Source organism: Sminthopsis crassicaudata, chromosome 3, assembly GCF_048593235.1.
Source record: "Sminthopsis crassicaudata isolate SCR6 chromosome 3, ASM4859323v1, whole genome shotgun sequence".
In the NCBI taxonomy this organism is placed as follows: domain Eukaryota; kingdom Metazoa; phylum Chordata; class Mammalia; order Dasyuromorphia; family Dasyuridae; genus Sminthopsis; species Sminthopsis crassicaudata.
In genome coordinates this window covers 448470003-448496222 of record NC_133619.1, presented here as the reverse complement: position 1 = coordinate 448496222, position 26220 = coordinate 448470003, and the positions used below count along the sequence as shown (strand labels likewise).

The window sequence follows — 26220 nt, the reverse complement described above, 5'->3', positions numbered from 1 at the left end:
TGGCCATGAAAAAAGTACAGGGACTACTCACAGACTTAGTAATACTCCAATTAGCACAAGAACTTTGACCTGCTTTATTTTCTTATTTGGTCCAGTTTTGCCCTCCTTAAGCATCCTGATTCCTTCTTCATCCCTTTTCTCTTATTCCAATTCATGGGCCACTGCACATAGCAAGATATTTCAGTATTTTAGTAGGCTGCCTCACAGATACATAGCATGATGCTACCAGATTGATAATCATTAGAGATATTTGTTGTCATCAACTGGAAGAATATGTGAACTGTGTATTTAAAGAGTAAACTTAATAAGAAATGTTAGTTTATAGAATATTTTTAAACCACAGGTTTTACCAGGTTTGCATTTTTGAAGTTACTATATCTATATTAATAGTATCCATATTGGAAATGTGGTTCAGATCCATTGTTTACTGTGCCAATGTCTCCGCTATGCTATGGGTTGTTGAGTGGCAAAATTCCTGCTGCTCAATAGTATTAACTTGCACTGATGGAAGCTAGCAACTAAAATCTGCTATTTTCCCCTAATAATAATAATGCATCTACTATGTACTAGATACCATGCTAAACACTTGAAATTATAATCTCATTTGATCTTCATAACAGTCCTGGAAGATAGATGCTATTATTATTCCTATTTTGCAGATGAGGTCATTGAGGCAAAGTTCAAATGATAGGCCATAAGTATCATTCTTTCCAATGTACCATTTAGCTGTATAGTGGAGAATATAAATCATCAAGGAGTTATTAAGACCCTACTATGTGCTAAGGACTTACTAATAGGTTAATAGTATTTATATCTGAAAGGGACATTAGGTTCTCTTCTGTCTGTTGTTTGTACCATCAAAAACACACAGTTCATTACATCTGCCATTGTTTCAGTGAGAGGTAGGGGGATGAGAAATGATGTAACCAAAATTCTATGCAAATGAAATTCTAAAGAGAATTATATTTAAGGAAACTTAGAACTTTAGGCCAAGAGTAACATTTCCGTTAGCTGCATCACACACTGGGAATGTCATTTAACTGAATTCTGGCCCAAGCAACTCCTTCCAACCTACCTCCTGAGTCATAAGGGTTTTGCAGTCTTCATCGGCAAAAGGAGTTCACATAAAAAGAGTTCCCAATACTAATGAATAATTCCTTGGATGGGAATTTGAAAAGGGATTTCTATTCATAGAAATACAGAGAATGTCTTTAAAAAATTATCAAGACTTTTTAATTTAGATTTCATTTAAAACATTTAAATCCAAAGTCCTGATACTCCCTAGCATAACTTCTTTACTTTCTCTTATGCTCAATTTCAAATACCCTTGAGCACAGTAGATATATATATATATATATACATATAAATATATGTATATATATATATATTCCTTGCAAATTAATGTTTCCTATAGAAACTGCATAAAATATAAGATAAAATAATATTATAGAATTAGACTTTCAGCTTTACAATAAAACTATTGTTTAAACTAACTGCCTATATTTTCTTATTATTATTCTACTTTGCTATAATTACTGATATCCATAGATCATTAATATTGGTAATAATATTGGTAATTAAGTTCTAAAAATATGGAAACAAATTCTTTAAGAATAAAGATGCCTTATAAAAAGTCAAACTTCCATCCTAAGATTCTCAGACACAAGGGAACTTCTGTGCATTTGTCATTAGCTTCTTCCAAGCCCTAGAACCCTATTTGGTTGAACCTCACATGAGCAAATTTCATCCCCCTGCTGCACCTTCCCTAAGCATCTAAGAAGCAACATGGGACAGTACAAGATGTGTTAGTGTGAGTCTCAGCTGGTTTGAGAAACCTAGTTTGTATTCTGATTCTGCCACTCATTATGTCTATGAACATGGGCAAATTATTTAACTTCTCTAAGTCAGTTTCCTCATTTGTAATATGAGAGTTATACCAGATGATTGCTAAGGCCTCTTCTAGTTTTAAAATTACTTTATTATCAGTGACCTTCCCTTCAAATTTACACAAGATTTATAAAAAAAGATATTATTTTAGTTAGTATTTATTTGAGTCATAGTTATAATTATTCAACATCTTAAATAAAATACTTATTCATTTTTGTATTATTTCTACTGCATTCTATTAATAAGGGTGTTATCATTGTCATTGTAATTATTATGGTAAAACTTGTGTTGTGATAATAATGTCCTCAATAGAAGGCCACAGACACAAAAAGACTGCAGATTAATTATTTCTGGTAACTGCTTTTTAAAAAGCACTTTATCTGATCCTTGACAAGAATTGGGTTCATAAAAAATAATTCTCTCATCTTTTTACCAGCATACCAAGTTTTTGCCAACTCTTTTCACACTAATCAGTATCCTGAAAATGCTCCCTCTAATAGCACTATCAGAAGGTAAACAAATAGAACCAATGTTCATGGACCACATGTTGTTTTCTTTTTTTTAATTGTATTTTATTTTTAATTTGTAGGATAAAACAGGCACTTCCATAACATAATATAAATTGAAAAATGATTGCTCATGAAACTACCCATCCACTACATACAACTTGCTATTCTTTTAAAATATACAACAAAATTACCATATACATTTTTCTTTTTTCTTTCCTCCCATCACTTTTCCCCCTTTCCTATTTTCATTAAAATCTTTACTCTTCTTGGGTTTTGCATAATTTTTAATCATTTAAAGAGAAAACAAATGGTATTCCAAACAATTCTCCTTTTGATTTTTTTAGTTGTAGTCTATCCTCAGTAATATAGTTCATCTTTTTTTCTTAATCAAATTTTATTTTTTAAAGTAACAAATATTTGTCTCTTTCTCCCCAATACCCCTTTTCCTCAAAACAACAACATCAACAAAAGAAACATAAAAGTGCTTTAAATAAATGTGTAGTCAAGCTAAACAAATTTTCATATTGGTCATATTCAAACATGACTTTTTTTAATATGGTAAAAACTGGAAACAAAAAATGTTTAGCATTCCTATAATTTTTTAAAAAGACTTTCTGGATCAGTCTCAAGCCTTTGCTTCCTAGGATCTTAATTCCATATTCTCTGCCATTTTTTGTAGCCTCTCCAAAAGTCATAGAATTTCTATTGTGTAATCAATTTGTTACCTTAACTATGGTTATGGTTAACCTAAGAGAATAATATTTAGTGACAGGAAAACAGAAGGGGGACATGAAAACTGGAAATATTGTTGACAGTTGTGGAAAGTAGTTTAGGTTAAATAACTACAGTCTAATGACAATAATGCTATATCTTCTAAGGCAGAGGTCAGTAAACTCCCTCTTGTCTGTTTACATGTGTGAGTCATGAACTAAGAATGTTTTTTTTTTAATTTTTAAATAAGATTTTACCATTTCTTAAAGTGTAAAATATTAGTTTTAATTTTGGGGCCATATAAAAACAAACAGTGGGCCAGATTTAGTAATTATCCCATTTGACCATTGTTCTCAAGGTGTAAAATATTTACTGAAAGCTAATCGAAGTATGGTATTAAAGGGGTGGATTTTTTTAATGACTTAATCGATTGATTAAAGTTACTTTATTTTGAAATATTTATGTTTTACAGTTTATCTTATTAGATTTTAATTTCTCATACATAAATATATTTCTGTTTAGAATTTTGCTTAATTTGGCTATTTCCCCCCTTATTTTCTTTTTGGTCAGGCCATTTGGTTGCTATGGAAATATTTATGCCAAGAAAAAAGATGATATTAGGTGAGGAATAATCTCAAAGGCTGATGAATGCTATACAGATTCAATTTACATGCAAGCATTATATGTGCATTATTTCCTTTCAGAGCCAATATTTCACCTATGAATTTTAAATGATTGTTCAAAGTGTTTTATTACTTTCTAATCTTTCCATCATTTCCTTCTTTTTTCTTTTGCTAAGACAATTGGGGTTTAGTAACTTGCCCAGGGTCACACAGCTAGGAAGTGTTAAGTGTCTGAGATCAAATTTGAACTCAGGTCCTCCTGACTTCAGGGCTGGTGCTCTAAACACTGCGCCACCTAGCTGCCCCTCTTTTCATAATTTCTAGTGCATATAGTACTTAAATACTCACTCATTTAGTCAAAATATTTGTTCTTGTCATGAATATTTCTAAGTTCCCTCGATTCCTAAATATTTCCTTGATGCTATTCCATGTTTTATTAGCTTCTGAGATAGCAAAAATTAAATAATTTCTTACCTATATGTAACACCTCAAACAGCTTACCTTTAGATATAATTAAAAATCTAGCATTTTTAGAAATTTTTTTAAAGTTAGTCATAAAGGAGTCATAAAAAATATAGGTTTTCTGAAAATCACACACACACACACACATACACACATATAAACAGTAAATGAAAATCCTGTGTAACAACAAAACAAGATATACTTTGTAATAACTATGAAATAGTCATTTGCATATTATGCAAGACTTCAAAAACGACAGATATATCAAATTATCTTGAAAATTTAAAAGTTGTTAGATAAATCCAAAAATACTTTTCCAAGTTAAATTGAAAGCTAAAGTCATACCTGCTTAAAACATAGGTATTCAATATATACATAATTGTACTTAGCTTAGATGGCTTAGGAAAAGATAATAATTTGGGCTAGTGACTAATAATAAAAAAACATACTAGCAATAGATTAAAAATTGGTTCATCATAACCACTTTCTATCCATGAAGAAGTAATTTTAAAAGTACTTAAAAGTATAACAGAACCCGAAGTAAATATACTTTTTATGAAAATGCTAACATTTCCATAATTTGTGACCAGATCATTTGGATAAACTGGATTGTCCACTTATAGTAAATAAAATACTCATCAATGTTTCTGAGACAGAAGAGATAGAATAGGGAGTGAATCAATCAGTTCTTTCTAGCTTGATTTATTTATTCATGAAGACTGCAATAAAACATTTAGAAGGAAGAGAAGCAGTTTCATGTACTATAATTAAATAGATCTAGAGGCAAGATTGATTTTATTTTTCTCACTGCTAAAATCAACATTTTCAGTTGTGGTCAGTGGTGATATTTTACTGTTTGTTTTTATTCTTCACGAATCTAAATGTAGGTAAGTACTATATATCTTTGCTTTATATTTGTGATTAGCTTCTAGAAAAAGGGTCATCAAACTCTTTAGTCCTGAGTTATACCACCAAGGTTAATTAAAAAGAGCAGAAAAATAGGAAGGAAGGAAGGAAGGAAGGAAGGAAGGAAGGAAGGAAGGAAGGAAGGAAGGAAGGAAGGAAGGAAGGAAGGAAGGAAGGAAGGAAGGAAGGAAGGAAGGAAGGAAGGAAGGAAGGAAGGAAGGAAGGAAGGAAGGAAGGGAGGGAGGGAGGGAGGGAGGGAGGGAGGGAGGGAGGAAGGAAGGAAGGAAGGAAGGAAGGAAGGAAGGAAGGAAGGAAGGAAGGAAGGAAGGAAGGAAGGGAGGGAGGGAGGAAGGGACTAGAAGAAGAAAGGGAAGAAGGGAGAGAGGAAGAAAAGGAGGAAGGGTGAAAGGGAGGGAGGGAGGAAAGGAGGAAGGAAGGAGGAAGGGAAGGAAAGAAGGGAAATAAGGAGGAAGGGGAAATGGAGCAACAAAAAGAGGAGAAACAAGGAAAAAAGGAAGAGGAAAGAAGGAAAAGAAAAACATGGAAGAAATCAGAGATCTTTATGGAAAGTCTCAGAGTACTTTCAGTAACCACTTCAGACATCATATGTTGGTGCCCACACCATACATATGTGCTCGTAAAACATGAAGTGTAATTGTGTGTGTGTGTACATAACTCTCTGCCCCTCCCCTCTCTTTTGCTTTAATAGTCTCTGTTGAGCATCCGCGGCTCTCTTTTTTCTCCGAGACGCAACAGCCGAACAAGCATCTTCAGCTTCCGGGGCAGAGCGAAAGATATCGGTTCCGAAAACGACTTTGCGGATGACGAGCACAGCACTTTTGAAGACAACGACAGCAGAAGAGACTCGCTGTTTGTCCCGCACAGACACGGAGAGCGACGCCACAGTAACGTCAGCCAGGCCAGCCGCTCCTCGAGGGTGCTGCCCATATTGCCAGTGAACGGGAAGATGCACAGCTCAGTGGATTGCAATGGCGTCGTTTCGCTGGTCGGCGGACCGTCGGCCCTGACGTCACCCACGGGACAACTGCTGCCAGAGGTGATGACAGTTAAAATCGTTCCCTCATTACAGGGTGACGACGCTGGGGCTGACTAGTTCAGACATGGGGGGGTTTCTCTCTTTCTCTAGTAAGTCAGTATAGAATAAAACCCTAAATGTTTAGAATTGAGTTGATCAAGCTCTGAATTCATTTTCTGTTTCTAATAAAAGCCCTTCAGAATACAGATTGTGTGGGTGCTGCCGCACCTGTTTTGTAGATACAGAAAGAGAGCCTGAGAGAAGTACCCTGTGTAGTGCAAGGTCACAAAGCTGGGCGGGGGCAGGCGCCGGAAATGAGTTCTGACCTCTGACCCCCAAGATGGCGCCTCTCGGGCGCTCTCTTTCCGTGATTCCACTTTGTTCGCTTAGCGAAAGAGACCATAGCAGTATAAAATTTGATTAGTGTAAATTAATTGATTTAAAGCCAGGAAAACTCAGAGCTTACAAAATAATTAGCAAGGTTAGCAAACTGATTATTGCTGATAATTAAATTTGTAACTTCCATGTTCTAGAATGTTGTTACTTAAGTACTATATTGAAATAGGATCTCCTATTATTTATAAATAAGGAATTAATTTGCGCACATATAGGCCACTTCAACTCTGCATGGAGTTGTCTATCACCTTGGAATTAAGTGATGAACATGTATAATGGTACTTTTTTTAAACTGCCACCACGCTCTGGTAATTGAAGGGTCTGTATAGAGTAATGGAGAGAGCCCGAGACATGGACTCAGAAAGATTGGAGAGTATTAGCTGAATGGCTCTGGGAAGGTTATTGAGCTCTCTATGCCTCTGTTTCTCTATCAGTAAAATTAGGGGATTGAATGGTTCCTAAAACCCCTTCAAACGCCAGATCTATGACCCCAGCATCCAGCTCCTCGAGCAGTTATTACATTAGCATTTCTAAAGCCCTGCTTCCGTTCTGGAAAAACAAAGATGTTCAAGCATTTAACAAGATCTTACTTCACAGAAAGCAAAGAAATAGTGCCTGCCCTCAAGAAGTTTATATTCTGATGAGTCATAGAATTAATTGAATTTTTTGCAATACCAGAGTTATAATGTACTTCATGCATTTTTTTAACTTATCCCAATTTATATTGCTGCAAAAAGGTGCTAAAACAGAATTAAAATCATAAAGCCAATTTTAAATTATCTCTTATATGAAGGAGTATCTAATCAAGGATAATAAAAATTAGTAGATCTTTTTTCTTTAGATTTTCTACCTGGAACTTTTTCTTGCTTTCAAATTTGTCCTGAAAAATACAATTAAAAGTTGAGAAAAAAAGTACTGGAAAAATCCAGAATTGATGAAGATGAATATCAGGCAATCTGTTTGACCCTTTTCTACATAGCCATTTTGAAATTCTTTAGCCTACTGCAGTGAATGACAGGAAAATTATTGGAAAAGCAAACATAATCTTGATTGAAAACTAAAAATCATTTACATTCATGAAATGAGGATATTGACTAAGCTATGAGTGAAGGAATCAACAAAAATTACTCAAAATCTATTATTTCTTCATATACAACTTAAGACAAAGCATTTAAGAGAAATGTAAGGCAGATTGGGGGCAGTTTTGAGGTGGTACTCAAAAGTAGACCCTATCTCTTATGGTCCTTCCAAAAATGGACTTTGATGTCCACTGACTCAGATTGGAAATGGGGCTTAAAAGGCTATGATGCTGGAAGAAAAATTGGATGCCAGCATGACGTTTAAAAAAAAAAAGAAGAAGAGGAGGAAGAAACAAAACAAAGAAAGGTGTTGGAGGGCTTTGGGAGATACAAGGAAGGAAAGAAAAATACCAAGCAGATTAAAAGTGAAATAAGAGAATAGGTCCCCAGAGTACCTGATAAAACAGAAAGGAATTTAATTTTTATATATTATATAGTTTGCTTAGAGATGAACTTCATATTGAGAATTATAAAGCAGTAGAATATATTATGGAAGTTTTAGAATACATAAATATATAAATATACATATTTCCAAATATACACACATTTATTACATATAAAGGCTTGTATATGTACATACTTATGTCTCTATATATGTATACACCTGTGTATTTACTCCCCAAATAGGGACAGATGATCATTGAATAGGATGGTAGATCTAGTTTTGCCTAGAAGTAGATAGGGGGACTTAAGTGATTTTTCTGTGATTCCTTTAATGCCATCATTTCCTTAAAAATTAATTCAATTCCCTAGTCTCAAAGGCAAAATTTAAGCAATGCTAAAAGCTTTAAGGGACAACATTAGCCAAAAGCATATTTCGTGCATTTTATCAGTGTTATTTGCTTTTTAATTTTGCTTTGCTTCTAACTTTTTTAAAATTTATGTGAAAATATTCTCACTTGGTATAAGTAAAATAAAAATAACGTTCTTTTAAAAAAAATTTGACATCTAAATTCTTTTGTCCTTTCCATCTTCTTCCTCCTTAGGAAGACAAGTGACTTAATATTGATTGTACATGTAAAGTTATGCAAAACATATTTTCATATAGATTTTAAAAAACAAGAAAAATAAGATACTAAACAAAGTATGCTTCAATATGCATACAGAATTCTTTAATGACTTTATTAATAAAATAAAATAGCTGTGGGAATATTAATGGAAAACAATAAGCCAGCTTTATAAACCCTCTTTTATAATTTGTACTGAATCAAAAAAAAGTCGTGGTTTCCCATAAATATCTGATACTTTGATTTAAGACAATAAACTAAAAAGTAACAGTAAATTACCATAGGTATACATTATAGTAGGGTTGAAAGAAACCTCAAAAAGTCTTCTCACCTAGTCTTAGCCATTTCCCCCTATATGACTGGCTTTCTATATTGACTGAAGTGTACTTACTTCACAGATCCTCATGAAAAGCAAACCAAAAAGAAATAATTAAGAAAAAGCAAACTATTACATTTTAAATTGGATTGCCACTAGGAGCATTTTTATCTCTATTAGTTCTGAAATTACTAGGCCAGTGCTTATAATCATCTTAATCTCTTCCCTTTTCAGGTCTTCAGTGAGGACTAGCTGGGAACACCCCAAGAGATGAAAATCTGTTATATTTTTCTAAAGACTTGCCCAAAATGACATTAATTAGCCCTTTAGTATTCCTTGATTTAATATCCTATGTTAAAAATTCAAAATACCTTCCAAAAAGCCAGACTTAATGTAATTGCTGTGTTTTGAAAGAGTATAATATGCATTCTTTCTGTAATATGAACTGATGCGTTAGGATTTGATTAATTTTCCTGTGCTAGAGGATGATGGCTCCTTGATTTGGAATGTTCTTTTCAGGGTACCACTACAGAAACAGAAATAAGAAAGAGACGATCTAGTTCTTATCATGTGTCCATAGATTTGCTAGAAGACCCTTCTGGAAGGCAAAGAGCAATGAGTATAGCCAGTATATTGACCAACACAATGGAAGGTAGGTAGCCAGTTTCATATCATAATTGCTGACAAAAATGCCCCATCCAATTGCTTTTCTCTCTTCCCAGAAAAATATTTCCAAAATTGTTATTTCACATAATGCTTTTCCTCTTTCACCATCAGTATGTTCTCTCTGGTAAAGATTTCCCATTTTAGCCTCCAGGAAATTGCTGCATATTTCAGGTAAATATTAGTGCTTTGGGGTTTTGTTTTTGTCTTTTACCAGATAAGGTTCTATAGCAGTCACACGTTTTTAGAATAATATGGAAAGCAGTTTAACAGTGAATGTATTTTGAGGATGCTAATTCAATAAAGTTATGTTCAACAGATGCAACTTAAGCTATGGACTCTCTGTTTTATGCAAGAAATATGTCAATTGTCATGTAGGTAAGGATTTAAAGTTAGCCCAGTCTGAAATAAAGATTTCAAAACTAAAGACATTTTCTTCTCCTTCCAGCTGTTTTAGAGCAGATAACTAAAGTTCATTTGATGCCTTTGTAGGTTATTCCACACCAAATATAGTATTTTCCTTAGAGGTTCATGTTTAGTAGCATTTTCATTTTATTCCATTTTGTAAGTGAACTCAAATTTTGTATCCTATTATTTTGGGAATACTTCTGTGTGCAATACGTCCTAAATTATGTGACCTTGTGGAGACAGATTGGGTTTTAAGAGTATGTGTGTATGAGTGTGTGTCTGTGTGTGTGTGTGTATGTGTGTGTGTGTGTTTGTGTATGTATTGTTGTTATAGTTAACTCAGTTTCTCACAATATCAGGTAGATTCTTATTGGATTTTTTTTTCCCATCTGAATGAAGACTCATTGAAATTTTAAGTGTCAGAATCCTAGAAATCACAATCACAAAAATCCTAGAAGTGTAGCTATACAGTATTTATCACAGTCATGTAATTGATATGACAAGTCCCAGTTTTCTTAATGTCCTAATGCAGTAACAGAAATCTTTTCACTGATTTCTACTGGAATATTAAACTCTAGTACGTTCTTCCCCAACCTCGCCTGCCATTAGCTTGCACTCCTTCTCCTCCCCCAGCTGCCAGTAGCTTGCTCCTCCCTGTCCCTCCAGGTAAAGTCTTTTGAAGATTCTCTGGGCTTCTGCTCCTTGCCATAGCAAAACCACTGAGAGGAAGCTGCCAGTGGTTCTGCTACCGATGTCAGCAGCATGGCTGCTCCCTAAAGCAGGAAGTAGAGAAGGAGACAGGGTAAGTCAAAAATAATAGTAATACTTTGCACTTTCAATACTATTAATTTTCCACAAATATAAGAAGTGAGAATAGCACCATAGGATTGGGCTCTCCTAATCATTAAAATTATAGCTTTCAAAATGAATATACCAAGAACTCACTCAATCTGGAATCCATAGAATGAAGCATGGGATGGAAATAAGACCCGGCAATAGATTCAGTCATACATCCAATATTTGAGCTCAGAGAGTGAGCAGAATCCTGGATGAGGCACTGGGAGAGAGAGAGGAATTTAAATTTAATTTACCCTCATGGAATTTACAAGATAGGGATAAGACACAAATGCAGATGACTATGTTGCAGAAGTGCTTTTGGAAAAAAAGCCAATAGTGACTTCTTTGTTCACATTTTTCTAAGTGCAAAAACTTTTACTTTTTCCCAGTATTTGTTGGGAAGATTTAGTTTTGTGAATCTGTGACCTTTGGACTGATCACTAACTTTTTCATTCTGTTTCCATTAGTTATTTTTTTTTCTGTTTTCATTAGTTATGAAGTGATAATCTTTCCTTTTACCATAACATCCAAACTTTTTAAACTGAGATTCCTAACAGGCTGTATGTTAGGAAACTTGTTGACATCTTACTTCCATAGCCATAGTCTATACTTTTCTGGTTCCTCAGAAGCAGTAGAATAATAATGTTATGTTCGTGTTATCTGATTGTTTGAAAATGTATGCTTTCTATGTCTAACTTTGGGTTTGTTTACTTTTATTTTGTTGAATGGGACTTTGTTGATCTGATTTGCCGCTTCTCCTCCTTTTTTCCCCTATTACTACAGTCAAGTCTTAATTATCCAGGATAATCAAAGGGTATATTAGCATGGTTGACACAAAAAGAGCAAACAATTTAAAAAAAAAAATAATAGCTTCAGTAGTCATCAAAAAACCATTTGGTACTAGATAAGAAATAGAGTAGTAGATCAGTGAAATAGATTAGATTCACAGGACAAAAAATATATAGTAATCTAGTGTCTGAAAGACCCCAGCTTTTGTGATAAGAACTCATTATTTGACAAAAACTGCTGGGAAAATTGGAAACTAGTATGGCAGAAACTATGTATTGATACACACCAATATCATATGCCAACATAAGGTCAGAATGGGTTCATGATTTAGACATAAAGAGCGTTATTATAAGCAGATTAGAAGAACAAAGGTTAGTTTACGTCTCAGATCTGTGGAAAAGGAAAAAAATTGTGGCAAAAAAAAAAACTGGAGTTCATTATTTAACACAAAATAGATAATTTTGATTATATTAAGATAAAAAGTTTTTGTATAAACAAAACTAATGCAGGCAAGATTAGAAGGGAAGCAATAAACTGGGAAAACATTTTTACCTTCAAAGGTTCTGATATAAGCTTCATTTTTAAAATATATAGAGAATTGACTCAGATTTATAAGAATTCAAGCCATTCTCCAGTTGATAAATGGTCAAAGGATATGAACAAACAATTTTCAGATGAAGAAATTAAAACCATTTCTAATCATATGAAAGGGTATTCTAAATCACTATTGATCAGAGAAATGCAAATTAAGGCAACTCTGAGATACCACTACACACCTCTCAGATTGGCTAAAATGACAGGAAAAGATAATGATGAATGTTGGGAGGGGATGTAGGAAAACTAGGACACTGATATATTGTTGGTGGAGTTGTAAACTGATCCAGCCATTCTGGAGAGCAATTTGGAAATATGCCCAAAAGGCTATCAAATTGTGCATACCCTTTGATCGAGCAGTGTTTCTACTGGGCTTACATCCCAAAGAGATCTTTAAGGAGAGAAAGAGACCCACACATGCAAAAATGTTTGTGGCAGCTCTTTTTGTATGGCAAGAAGCTGGAAACTGAGTGGATGCCCGTCAATTGGAGAAAGGCTGAAGAATTTATGGTATATGAATGTTATAGAATATTATTATTCTATTAGAAACAACCAGCAGGATGATTTCAGAGAGGCCTGGAGAGACGTACATGAACTGATGGCAAAGTGAAATGAGCAGAACCAGGAGATCATTATATATGGCCATCAATTCTGATGGATGTGGCTCTCTTCAACAATGAAGATGATTCAGGCCAGTTTCAATGATCTTGTGATGAAGAAAACCATCTACAACCAGAGGACTGTGGGAACTGTGTGCATATATATATCACAATATAGCATTTTCAGTCTTTTTGTTGTTTGTTTGCATTTTATTTTCTTTCTCATTTTTTCCTTTTTGATCTGATTTTTCTTGTGCAGCAAGATAATTGTTTTTGTTTTTGTTTTTTTGCTGAGGCAATTGGAGTTAAGTGACTTGCCAAGGGTCTTACAGCCAGGAAGTGTTAAGTGTCTGAGGCCAGATTTGAACTCAGGTCTTCCTGACTTCAGGGCTGGTGCTCTATCCACTACACTACCTAGCTGCTCCGCAGCAAAATAATTGTATAAATATGTATGCCTATATTGGATTTAACATATATATTTTTACCATGTTTAATATATATTGGATTATTTGCCATCTAGGGGAGGGGGTGGGAGAAGAAGGGGAAATTGGAACACAAGGTTTTGCAAGGGTCAGTGTTAAATTATTCATGCATGTGTTTTGAAAATAAAACAATTTATTAAAAAATAAAATAATAGCTTTTTATTTTCAGAATATATGCAGAGATGATTTTCAGCATTCATCCTTGTAAAAACTTGTGTTCCAATTTTTTTCTCCTTCTCTTTCCCTCTCTCTCTCCCCTAGACAATAGATAATCCAATTTATGTTAAACATGCATTTCTTCTATACATATTTACATAATTATCATTCTGCACAAGAAAAATCAGATCAAAAAGGGGGAAAAAAAAAGAAAAAGAAAACAAAAAGCAAGCAAAATAAGGTGAAATGTTGTGATCCACATTCAGTCCCCACAATCCTAAAAAGAGCAAACAATTAAAAAATTGTTTGATCTTAAAATGTATTTCATTATTTTGCTTTAGCTGATACTAACTTTTGCTTATTTTTCTTGAATAGATCAATTAGAGTGTTAGAAAGTAAATTAGAAGCATTTTGAGTAGAAAAGATTAAATATTTACTGTGGGTGATTCACTATATTGAGACATGGCTGTAGTTTATAGTACTTTGCTGGTTGTATTGTTTTATATTTACTTTGTGGAATGTATTATACAAATATGATTTTATTCTAGTGCCCAAATTTACCTGGTGTGAGGATAAACCAAGGCTGCTCTGTATACACAATTCTGGATTTCCCTATGTGACCTTTTCTATGTCATCTTCTACAAAATTTATGTTCTTTTACCAAATGAAAAGCAGATGGTGATTTTTTATAATTTTAATAGCATATTAGGAAAAAAAGGTAATTGAAAGATGCTAGAAAAGGATGATTTTGTTTGCTTTCTGTTTTGCTATGTGAATCAGCAACCACTATTGATAATGTTTCATGATCCATTGTATTTGAGAAAATTTTATAATAGTTAATGGAAATCCACCCATTAATCAATGTATAACACTAGATTATCATTTGAATTCTAGAATGTGTCTATAAAATGAAAGCTGCACATTTGATATCTGTAGGCTCTGTTACTGTTAACTCAGTTACTCACTAAAAAGATCACCACTTAAATTTTTTTTGTTTTTAGAATAAAACTGTGCATTAACAGCTTTGACATCTCAGGAAACATTTAGTAATTCTAATGACCACAAACTTTATGTATTTAACAAACATTTATTAAATATCTAATGTACTGGGTACTAAAAGTACTGCGATGGACACTAAAAAGTAGATTTATATTTATATAGAATTTAATTGTTATTTTAACATTAGTTATCTTAACTGAAACTGACAACAAAAAGTAAAGCAAATAATTCAATGCCCATCTCACAGATAAGAACTTTAATCCTTTAAGAACTTAAATGATTTGTCACAAGTCACATAGCTAGTAAATACAAAACCCAAAAGTACAACCCAAATTTACTGACTACAGATTGGTTTTTGTAAGACACCTGCAATGATAGCTTTGAAAAACTAAAATTTAAATTAGTGTAATTAGCACTAGTTAGTTAGTTTGTGACCTCAATTGCCCATTTTATGTTCTTATGCTTATAGTGAATAAGATTAAGATTTTTAGTTGATTAAGAATTTTAGTTTTGAATATGAACTATCAAAGTTGAAAGAACATTAAATAAATTTTGTTGAGAATACAGTATTTTTGGTAAGATTTCAACTAAATTGTTAGAAATGATCAGCTGTTACATATAGAAATTGGGGAGAATTAAAACTAGATGTAGGTCTTCATCCCATTCAATCAATCTGTTAACAAGCACATAATAAGTACTTGCTATGCTTCAGACACTGTGCTTGACTCAACCTAGTGATACAGAGTCAGAGAAACAGGTTTTATTGTTTCTGTTTTACAATATTTTAGCTGCAAGAATGGTCACAGAATCACTTCAAGTCTCTTCACTTCTGAGAACAAAGTCCCACACTATTTAGTTAATTCAGGTGACAAAGGTTTTCTTTAAAAGAAAATGTTTGCAGTAGTTTCACAAAGAGAGATCTATCTTTGTTCTCTCTGTATCTCAACAGATGTGATAGGAAATTTTATCTTGATTTTCTTTCAAATCCTCATTCTTAATAATCTCTCTTGAGATTCTTCATAAAAATTTTTGTACTATTTCTTGATAAAATAAGTTGAAATTTCCAACAAGAAAGATGTTTCCCCTCATCTTCTTTCTTTATGTCTTTTCTACAAAATCCTCATAATCCTGGTGAATCATATAATCTCACATTCTCCTTGAGTTCCTAGAAAGAAACACCTCATCTAATGACAGTTAAAACTAAAATGCCTAGCTTCTTGGCTTCTTAAAGAGAAAGCAATTTTGATAGCCTGGGTGAAGTAGGTTTTTAAAACAGGTTTTACACAGGCATATAGTAAATAGACACCAGGTAGCAGCTAAGGGGATAAGGAAAGCCTTCATATAAAAGGTGGTACTTGAAGAGGGAGGAATCTTTTTTAAAATTTTATAAAGCAGAGGTGAAAACCATTCATATAATTTAAGAGATGATTAATGAGACAATTAATGCCCCAACAATCTATATTAATAATGGAGACATAAGGACTTTCAAGTGCTTGATATTTCCATCATTTCTTGTGATCTTTAGTTAGCAATGAAATGTGAAAAGTACGTGTGTGGTGGGGGAGAGAGAGGTTTGGAAAACTTAAAGTTCAAATCCATCTTACAGACCTGGTTTGTGGGTTTCTGACTTTGGCATATTGCGGCAGATAGTGTCTTATTTTAAAGAACAAATAAGCATCTCTCATTTAAGAATCAGAGATTTCGGATCACTGGTGAAGTTTTAGCCTTATTTCTGTGAGTAAATATTCCTTATGAGCAATAATCTAAAACAGAACATCCTGCACTTACCCATAACATAAATACTCCATAGTTTCATTTTTTTGTTCCAAAAATTGAAAATTATTTTCTGACAGTTGAAGATTGCAGATGGAAATCATAAATTCTCCAATTTGGAACTTGCAAATTATATCAGATATTACTGACCCATCTGCACTGCACATTAATATATAAGATTGCCACAATATCTATCTTAATTCCAAACAGTTTTAATCTCATTGGCTGAGGTCTTAGTAGGTAAAATAGCATATTATTGGCCCATCATTTCATTTTAGTATTTTTTTCCCTTGAGTTTAAACCAGAGGCAGTTTAACATGAAACATTTTGAGTACTATGTTTATGGATATTCTTCCCTTTTTCTTCCAGAACTTGAAGAATCCAGACAGAAATGCCCACCATGTTGGTATAAATTCGCTAACACATGTTTGATCTGGGATTGCTGTGAACCATGGCTAAAAGTGAAGCACATCGTCAGTCTCATTGTAATGGACCCATTTGTTGATCTGGCAATTACCATCTGCATTGTCTTGAATACTCTATTCATGGCCATGGAACATTATCCTATGACTGAACAGTTTAGTGGGGTTCTTTATGTAGGAAACCTGGTAAGACTAATTACTTGAGTGCACCTTTTTTCTTTAAAAGAAAATACGAATGCCCTACTAAATCCCATTATTTATTCTTTAGGTTCAAATTAAATTTGAGATTACTGTCATAGCTGAACAGTTATACTTGTGAGAGCAAAAAATGTTTAAAATTAAATTTAACTAAAATGTATTTGCAAAGTAAGTTAAAGATTTTTAAATAACATACTCCTCAATTAGGAATGAAAGTAAATTGCCTCATAATTATATTGGTAATTACTCATTTCTGAAGAAATAGTAATGATACTAAAAATTCTTACAAAACTTAGGACATTTTCATTAGAGCATATCTACACTTGCTTACAAACTAAGACCTTCCCACATCTTATTCATTTAAGTGAGTTTCAAAAGTCACTTGTAAGGCTCTGAAGGAGTAGGTGGGGGACAAAGAATCATATTGTATGGATTCTTATTTCTATTCATTCTAAGAATGTATGTTTCCCTAATGATTGTTATGTTTTTAATAAGTGAAATGTATGATATTATGCTCATCATGGTGAGGATATGGCTTCTGAACACAATAATTAGTTATTTACTGGTAGAATAAATGTATATCAAAAAGAATGCAGTTACTTATATAATGGGTCTATTAAATCTTCACATAACTCTAAACTTGACATTTGTGCATGTACATACATATAAATTAAAAGAAAGTTATATGAACATATCACAAAATTTGACCATAATATAAATCAAGTTCCTCGTCTCTGAAATAACCACCTTCTTTCTTTAATATTACTAAATCTTTTTTCTAAAAACTATATATTTCTAGACTAAAGCTTACTGATTTTTTAAAATAAGTATTTTATACTGATGTAATTAAATTTCTTTAATGAAGACCAAACAGATAAATTTCAGATTTAGCTAAATTTTTTGTAGCACATGCAAATCCAACAGTATCAAATTTAAAATCAATGAAATCAACAAATCACACCTACTGTAACAGATTTTACTTAGAATGAAAGAAAGGACATTGTAAGATTACATGCTGAATTGTGAGATACTTGTAAATACAATAGAAGTTCAAAGAACGTGTGAATTGAAGTAGTAGGTGAATTCATTTAGAAGCTATTTCAAGACAAGAGATGTAGGTAAATTTGGATTTATTCATTCAACTCTTCAACAAATATTAATTGAAATTTACTATTTATAAGCCACTGAGCTAGATGTCCTGTGACCATTTAATAAAGAAAAATAAGTGATGATTTGTGCTCTCAAGAAGCTTACAATTTGACAAAGATGATGATAAAAGCAAAATACCATAATGAAAGATAATTACAAATTCTATGAAAGAAGGATGTAAGCAATATGGTAGAGGTCAAAGATGGGAGAGAGAATAGCTGGTTATAGTGATAAAAGAGGTTTCGTGGAGAAAATAACTTTTGAACTGAACATGAAAGAACAGGTAAAATTTTTAACAAGTAGATTACACATTGAAGGAAATGGAGTGAATGAAACAAAAAAAAAAAAAAGAAAAAAAGATAATACAATGAAATAGTCATCTGGCCAAAGGCTAGGCTATCATGTAATTCTCATGTACATATTGGATTATATAAATTCCTTTTTTTTTTTTTAACTCAAGGATGATGATTGTGATGGTCACAAATAATTTGTTGTGATGTGGTAATGGTCATTAATAATTTAATTTATCTATTTTTATTTAAATAGCAAATTTTAGTCTATATTTAGTCTTTTGTATGGGTAATAACTTAATAATTTGTCTTCCAAAGAATGAAGGATTCTTGGAGTTCCTGTCATAGGAGAAAGTGTAATTTTCTGGACTCTCAGGCAAATCTTTTTTTGGTCTTGCTCAAGATAATTGTATATTTTGTTAACTTTTATATATATATATATATATATATTCAGCTTTTTAAAAATCATTTATTATAAGGCCTATGGATTCACAATGAGTTATTTTTAATAGTATTTTATTTTTCCAAAGACATGCAAAGATAGTTTTCAAGATTCACTTTTGCAAAACTTTGTGTCCCAAATTTTTCTCCCACACTCTCTCCCTCCCCATCCCTTAGACAGCAAGCAATCCAATATAGGTTAAATATGTGTATAAACTATATTTAGCATATGTTTGCTATATTTTAAAATTGCCAGATTAAAGTAATTACAGGATATAAAGCAGTGAAAATATGGTATTACCAAAATGTTGTAGGGGCAGGTGGAGCCTAGAATGAAGATGATCTTAATTCAAACCCAACCTCAGACATTTACTATCTGTAGGACCCTGGGCAAGTCATTTAACTGCTGTTTGCTTCTGTTTCCTCATCTGTAAAATTAGAATAATAATAATACCCACTTCCCAGGATTGGTGTGAGGATCAAATGTGATAATAATATTAAAGCCCTTAGTATGATGTTTTGCATGTAGTCAACATTATATAAATGTGAGCTATTTATCATCATCATGATCATTATTATTTTATTATAACAAAAATATATCTCTCATGAATCTTTGAATCACATAATCTTAAAGTTGTAAGAAATCATGGTCAGAAGTCTAGTCCAGCTTCTGCCTAAACAAGAATCCTCTTTATAACACAGCCACTGAGTAGTAATTCAGCCTTTCCTTGAGAATCTCTAGTGAGCGGTCAACCCACAGTCCTCTGAAGCAATCCACTATATTTTTGGACAGCTCTTGAAAGTTTTCCTTTTTATCAAACCTTGATCTGCCTCTCTACAATTTTCTTGTCTAGATCTGTCCTCTGGAATAAAAAGAACAATTCAAATTTCTTTTCCAAATGATAGCCCTTCAAATACCTGAATGCATAGTCATGTAATCCTTAAATCTTTTCTTCTCCAGACCAAATATAACTAGTTTCTCAATAATACTTGTATGGCACAATCTCAAGGCTTTCACTATAGTGTCTGCCTTATTCTGGATGTTCTCAAATTTTTCAGAATTCTTCTGGAAATAGTTCCAGAACTAAAGATAATACTATTGATCTTATATGACTACAACACAACATAGCGTGATTGTTACCTCCCTAATTTATGATGAGCTTTATGACTACTAAAACATCTATGTCTTTTTTTTTTTCCTTCTCATTTTTTTTTAATTAAGGTTTTTTATTTTCAAAACACATGCATGGATAATCCTCAACATTCACCCCTGCACAACCTAGTGTTCAAAATTTCTTCCCTCTCTTCCTCCCACCCCTTCCTCTAGACAGCAAGCAATTCAATATGTTAATCATGTGCAACCCCTCCATACATAGTTATCTATGTTGTTTTTTTTTTTTTTTTTTCAGACAAAGTACTATAATGGACATTTTTTTTTTACCTTATTCTTTTGAGCCAATTTCTTGAATTCATCTAAAGTACTTAACAGTTTTTTGCCATTAAAGTTTATCAACTATGTAATGTTTTTCTTTTTCTACTCTGATAAATCTTTACCAGTTTTATGTAACCTTTCAGAAATCACTGATAAGGGCTCAACAGTCACATCCATAAGTTCTTGCATTTCCCTAAGGATATATAATTTGAGACTGGTAATTTGATGTTACTAAGAAGATCGTGGTGCTTATTTATTGTTTCCTGACTCATTTTTGGATCCTATGCTCAATCAGGAATATTTGCTAATTCTTCTCTAGTAGAAACTGTGTAATTATATAGTATATAGTCTATAAACTATCCTATATTTTACATTCCAATATATACATCCATATGATATTTATTATTTAGATAAAGATATAACTGTAGTTATAATGGTAGCTTTAGTCACAGATATTGAAATATTATATAATTTCATCAATTATTTTGATGCAAAATAAATATTATTAATATCAATAAAATGGATTGCCACATCTATACAGTATATTTATAACACTTTCTTTTAGAAATAGCAAAGAAAATACCATGTCTTAAACCATCTTCATTCTAGGTTTTTAATAGTGTCTGTTTTAAAATGACAATACCAAGCAAACATATTTCTTCAGATTGCCTGATTCATGAATAAATTGTATCTACATGGTTTCCAAAGCAGCTAGCAGCTAAATCAGTCATAAAACAGTCCCCAGTTCATTGGGGAGAGAAAGAGTTCATTGATTATAGGATAACAAGGTCACAAATTTAGAGTTGGAAAAAAAAAATAGATTTAAAACCAAAAAGTTCCTTGGGCATAATGGAGTCTAGCTTTCTTTTACAGATTAGGGGCACAGAGAAAGTATGTGATTTGTACAAGCTATACAAGTAGAAAATAGTGTAGTCTAAAATCTAATCAGTTTTAATTTCTGACTAGTAATCTTATGATCTTTTACTTAAATATATTTCCTTTAGACTAGAATTGGGAATCACAGGATTAGAGATTAGTACTATAAAAGCTAAGATCATGGTTTAAAGAACCCATTAGTTTTGACAGAAACAAAGTGAAAACTAATTTTAGTCATCCCTCACAAATAAACTATTTGTTAGCAAGAGTAAAACCATTACATTTATGTATGGAATTAAGGCAATCATCTGAGATGGATGCTGGAACTCCACTGTCAAATTGGTACTGACTCTGGCAGGTAGAAAATGAAAAAGAAAAGGATTGCTGATGCGAGCTGGTAATGATAACAATATTAATAATTATTATAATAACAAGTAGCATTTATAAAGTGCTTTAAGGTTTGTATGATATTTTGCAAATACTGTCTCATCCTCACAACACCCCAGGGATGGGAGACGGGGAGGTTAGATGATCATATTATTCTCATTTTACAGATAGGAAAGCTGAGCCAGATAGAGGTTAAATGACTTGTCCAGAATCACTAATAAGTGTCTAGGTAGGTTTGAACTCAAATCTAAATGCAGACTACAGATCCAGCACTCTGGTCACTGAGCAATCTATCTTTCTAGATAGTACTGAAAACATCAGAAGTTCTTGCATATATAATCAGTTCAATAAATCAACCATTTAATAATCTATGTGCTGTCTACTAGGACCTAATTTACATTCTTGTAGAATACAAGCATTCTCATGGAGAAATAAATGTAGAATATGTACATAAAATAAAAATACAGGCATAGCAAACCCTATCCATTGAGGATATCAGGAAAAGCCTTTGAAAGAAGGTGGTACTTGATTTTTTATTTATTTTTTTTTTTTTTGAAGGAAGCCATTGATTCCAAAGGTGAAGTGAAGTGAAAGAGCATATATGATAGAGTATTTGATATGGGGGAAAAGTTGAGCAGAGTCACAGAAGCCTAACATAAAATGTCATATGTGGGACTTAGCTAATCAGTTGGTTTGGCTGTGAGCATGTGCATTTGTGCATGTGAAGAGAATGATATAGAGTCAGCGTGGAAATTTAGACTGGAACAGATTGTAAAGGATTTAAACAAACAAAAAAGGGTTTAGCAAAGAAAAGGAAAATAAAAGGATTGATATGCAACAGTGAGGGCATAGTGGAGATGAGATAACATACATTTTCACTCAATAAGGATATTTCATTTTCTTGAGAAATATTCAGTATATAAGAATAAACAGCAAGAGCTGGAATAGAGAAGTAAACAGATTGAGATTTGGAAAGGGTTATTAGTGATTGATCAGTGGTATTAGAGTTTCAAGGTTAGAGGACAGTGAAAAATTAAACTGCTTAAGTAAAAGATTGAGATTTTCAATTAAATGACAAATATTTCTTAAGGAACTACTATGTACCAGGCACTGTATTTGGTCATGGGGGCATAGGTAGAAAGAATAAAATAATACTTGCTCACAATAAATTTACATTCTAATGAGAAAGAGACAATTATATGTAGAATATATGCAGCACAAACATAAAGTTAATAAATAAATATATGTACCCACCAATTTATATGTTGGGAGGAAGGACATTAGCATTTGGGGGAATCAGAAGAGGTTTCATGCCATAGATCATACCTAACATGCAAATTAAATTTAAAGGATTATGAGATGGAGGAAAGAAAAGCTTGTATTCTAGGTAAATGGGATGATTAATTCAGAGTCACAGAGAAAAGAGTTGGAATCCTGCATGTGGAACAAAGACAAGTCTAATCCATCAAGTACTAAAGGAGGAGTAATATTCAAAGGGGCTGGAAAGATAAATTGAGAACAGATTAGGTGGGGTTTTAAAAACTAAACAAAAGAATTTATTTTATTCTCAAGGCAATAGGTAGCCCATTGAATGAGCAGTGAAGGAGGAAGTACAGGGTTGAATTACTATTTTTAAAATTTAAGGAAAATTATTTTGCCTACAAGTATTGGAGCTAATAGAATAGTGAGGCTCTTAGGACAGGGAGAACAATGAGAAAACTGATGGAAACATCTTGGCCAGAGGTGATGAGGGTCCATTCTAGGATAGTAGCTGTGTGAATAAAGAGAAGGGATCAACGTGAGAGATGTCAAAACAGAAATGGCAAAATTTAGCAGCAGAAATATTTGGGATGATAAGTGAGGAATCCAGGATAATAATGACACTATGAACCTGAAAGACTGAAAATGTAGTGGAGCCTTCAACAATAAAACTGGGATTCAAAGGGAGGCAAGCTAAATATTAGGAAAATGGAGGGACAAGGCATCTTGGCTTAGCAGAAAGTTAGATTCCTAGTAAGAAAATTTGGATATGCATTCTGGAGTTGCTACTTTTGTGACTTTAGACAAATTACATTTCTGGGTTTCAGTTTCTTATTTCTTTAAAATGAAGTAGTCCATATAGACCATATCTAAAGTCCCTTCTTCAAAATCTTTTGATTTTTATTATGATTCATGAGAACTGAAATACTATGCAGAGATTCAGTTACAAAAGAAGTGAGGACAAAGTGTCAACTTAGTGAAAGTGGAATTGAGGTCCAAGGGAGTTACCAGTGTACTAAAGCAACAGATTCAGAGAAGAAGCAGTAGCAAGTCCTAAACCAGTGAGCTTTTTTGGAGCTCTTCATGTTTTGCTTCCAGGAAAGAGGAGACTCCAGAATATAGGATAGAACTGAATTTTAAGCTTGAGTCCAACTTTCAGATTTAATAGGCTATAGGAGCAGAGAAGCAAGCCCCAGATCATTGTACTGTCTATCTTCCCATAACATCTCTGGCAAAGTACCATATAGAAGTAATGGGTCAGAGCCCAGTATCTGCTCAAAACTGCATATCTAGCTAAAGAATATGGAGTAATAAACACTTACCTGTTGACAGAATCCTACAAAAACTCCATCTTATCTGATTAACAATACTTTCTTAAAAAGCACATACTGACTACTCCCCTATTTGTACCTTGCCCTCCATGTAAATAAACTGTAACTCTGCTGACTGAAGCCTAAAATTTCAGTATATCAATTCTCCCAACTTTTACTAATTACCAAACTTACTCAGAGTCTTATCCATTTCGCTTTTACATAGTCTTTTGTGACTATAAGAGAACTTCTTTGAATTCTTTCAAATTACCTATGAATCCTGACTAATGGAAACTTCTCAAAAATTTGAGAGTGCTTCCTTCATTGTCTTTGCCTCTTTATTACCATTATGTTTAATTGGATTTAGGACTGCCCTAAGGACATTGTCAACTTGCAGATTTTGTTTAAGAAGGGCATTCTAACTAATTCTAAATGGAATCAAAGTAGGACTTCTTTATTCTTTCCCTAGGATATTTGTAGTCCCTTACAGTTTTCACTGGTGCCTCTATTATTTTTCACAGAATTAGAAATTGATGAAGCTTGAGTAATTTTGTAGCAGAAGTTAAATCTTTTTATTGATTTCAAGACAAAAGAAAACGTCCATCATAGAACAATTAGGGAGATGAGAGTTGAAGCACCTACAGGGTTCTTTCCTCCTATACTAATAGAGTTCAGAATTTTCAGAATGAAAGTTTCCTTATTGTTTGGAAAGGATTCTGGAAAAGAATCAAACTAGCAGGGACTATGTCTAACCCATCAATATTATCTTTTACAAGGTTAAAAGCATCACAGCTTGAAGAAGCTCCCATTTTTTGAGGAATTATGCATTCATTTGCTTTCTACAGAGTACTAAGATTACCTGTGCATAGACTCAATTTCTTGGTGTGCAAAGAGGTACTTTTTCATTGGTATTCCCTACTCTCCTCAAAGTCCTACTCCAACATTTCATTGTAGCACAAAGGGAATTTTCAGTTCTTGAAGACTATTCCTATGACATAAAGAACTTCGAGTTTCCTTTGTGGTGGAATAGTTTTGTGTATGTCATTGGCAACAGAATATGTCTGCTTTCCAAGGAGTACTAGCCTTGCTCAGTATGGATAGGGACTTCAGTATTAGCCTGGCAACCTGGAGATGAGTTATATGATCAGAGTAACCCATGAGTAACCAACAAAGAAAAATACAAAAGGGCTCTTAGTCTTATGTAGTCCCTTTCTATGCAGTAACAGTGGCCAAGCTATGCAAAAGGGGGTAAAAGGTGATAAACAAACTCAGTTGTTAGTGTATGAAGTATAAAAATCTTGTCCAGTGACTAATAAGTGGAGTTTTTATTGGAGGAAATGAATCATATCAATCTTGATATTTTTGCTCTAAAAGCAGAAAACAAAAGGAAATTGAAACTCAATGGAAGAATGGTTGAAAGATTCTCCTTAGGTAAATGCAGGAGCTGCTTTTATCATGTATCTAGATATCATTTTCCAGGATATTTAGTTATCCCATATTACAATGTATTTGATAAATATTTGAAAAAAAGACACCATGAAAATAATTGTAATCTATGTACCAATAGCTGTTGAAGAAGACAGGTTAAAAAAAAAAATCTTTAGGAATGCCAAATTGAATCAATATATACCTTCATGATGTCAGTACATGAATGATAATGAGGGAAATTATGTTAGAGCATGGGGTTCAGGAATAAAAAACAATAGAAAAGAGCCTTGTCTATATACTATAGTTTCTTCAAAAACTTGAGCTGTTGAACATGACAAACATCAAAAAAGGCAAATTAATTATATTTTAACAGACTAAAAATGACTGAGATGTGAGTTGTTACTTAATTGGATGCTTTTACTATCAGTTTATTAGAGCAAAGATAAAAGTTAATAATAAACAAGGAATAAATAAAAATGAGAAAAAAATATATTCAGTTAAAATACTTCAACCCCATTTAAACATTAAAAAAAAAAAAAAAAAAAAAAAGCCAGTAGAGACAAACTAATCCATAAAAATTTGACAGTTTTTTGGAAAAGTTTAACCAATGTAAATTAATTGCCACAATTAAAAAAAAAAAAAAAAAAAAAAAAAAACACTGAAATAGCATGAAAACCATGCTAGTTACCAGATACTTATTAGCCAAACAAAGAGATATAGCAGCCAAGAGCAACACCAAGAATATAAATTTGGCCTCTTGAAATCTTAGAGGATGAGAAAGAAGTATCATCACAC

The 26220-nt window shown here is 32.9% G+C and overlaps 1 protein-coding gene across 7 annotated transcripts in view; it reads left to right on the top strand.

The window, feature by feature from the left end:
- SCN2A (sodium voltage-gated channel alpha subunit 2) overlaps positions 1 to 26220 on the top strand; it is a 155728-nt gene that overhangs the window by 65578 nt on the left and 63930 nt on the right. For 5 of the 7 annotated variants that reach the window (XM_074303235.1, XM_074303236.1, XM_074303239.1 and 2 more), the window contains 3 exons: positions 5808 to 6155; positions 9452 to 9584; positions 16602 to 16840. In XM_074303235.1, coding sequence (XP_074159336.1) covers positions 5808 to 6155; positions 9452 to 9584; positions 16602 to 16840 — 720 coding nt within the window. The other 2 variants (XM_074303242.1, XM_074303241.1) reach the window with 2 other exon arrangements.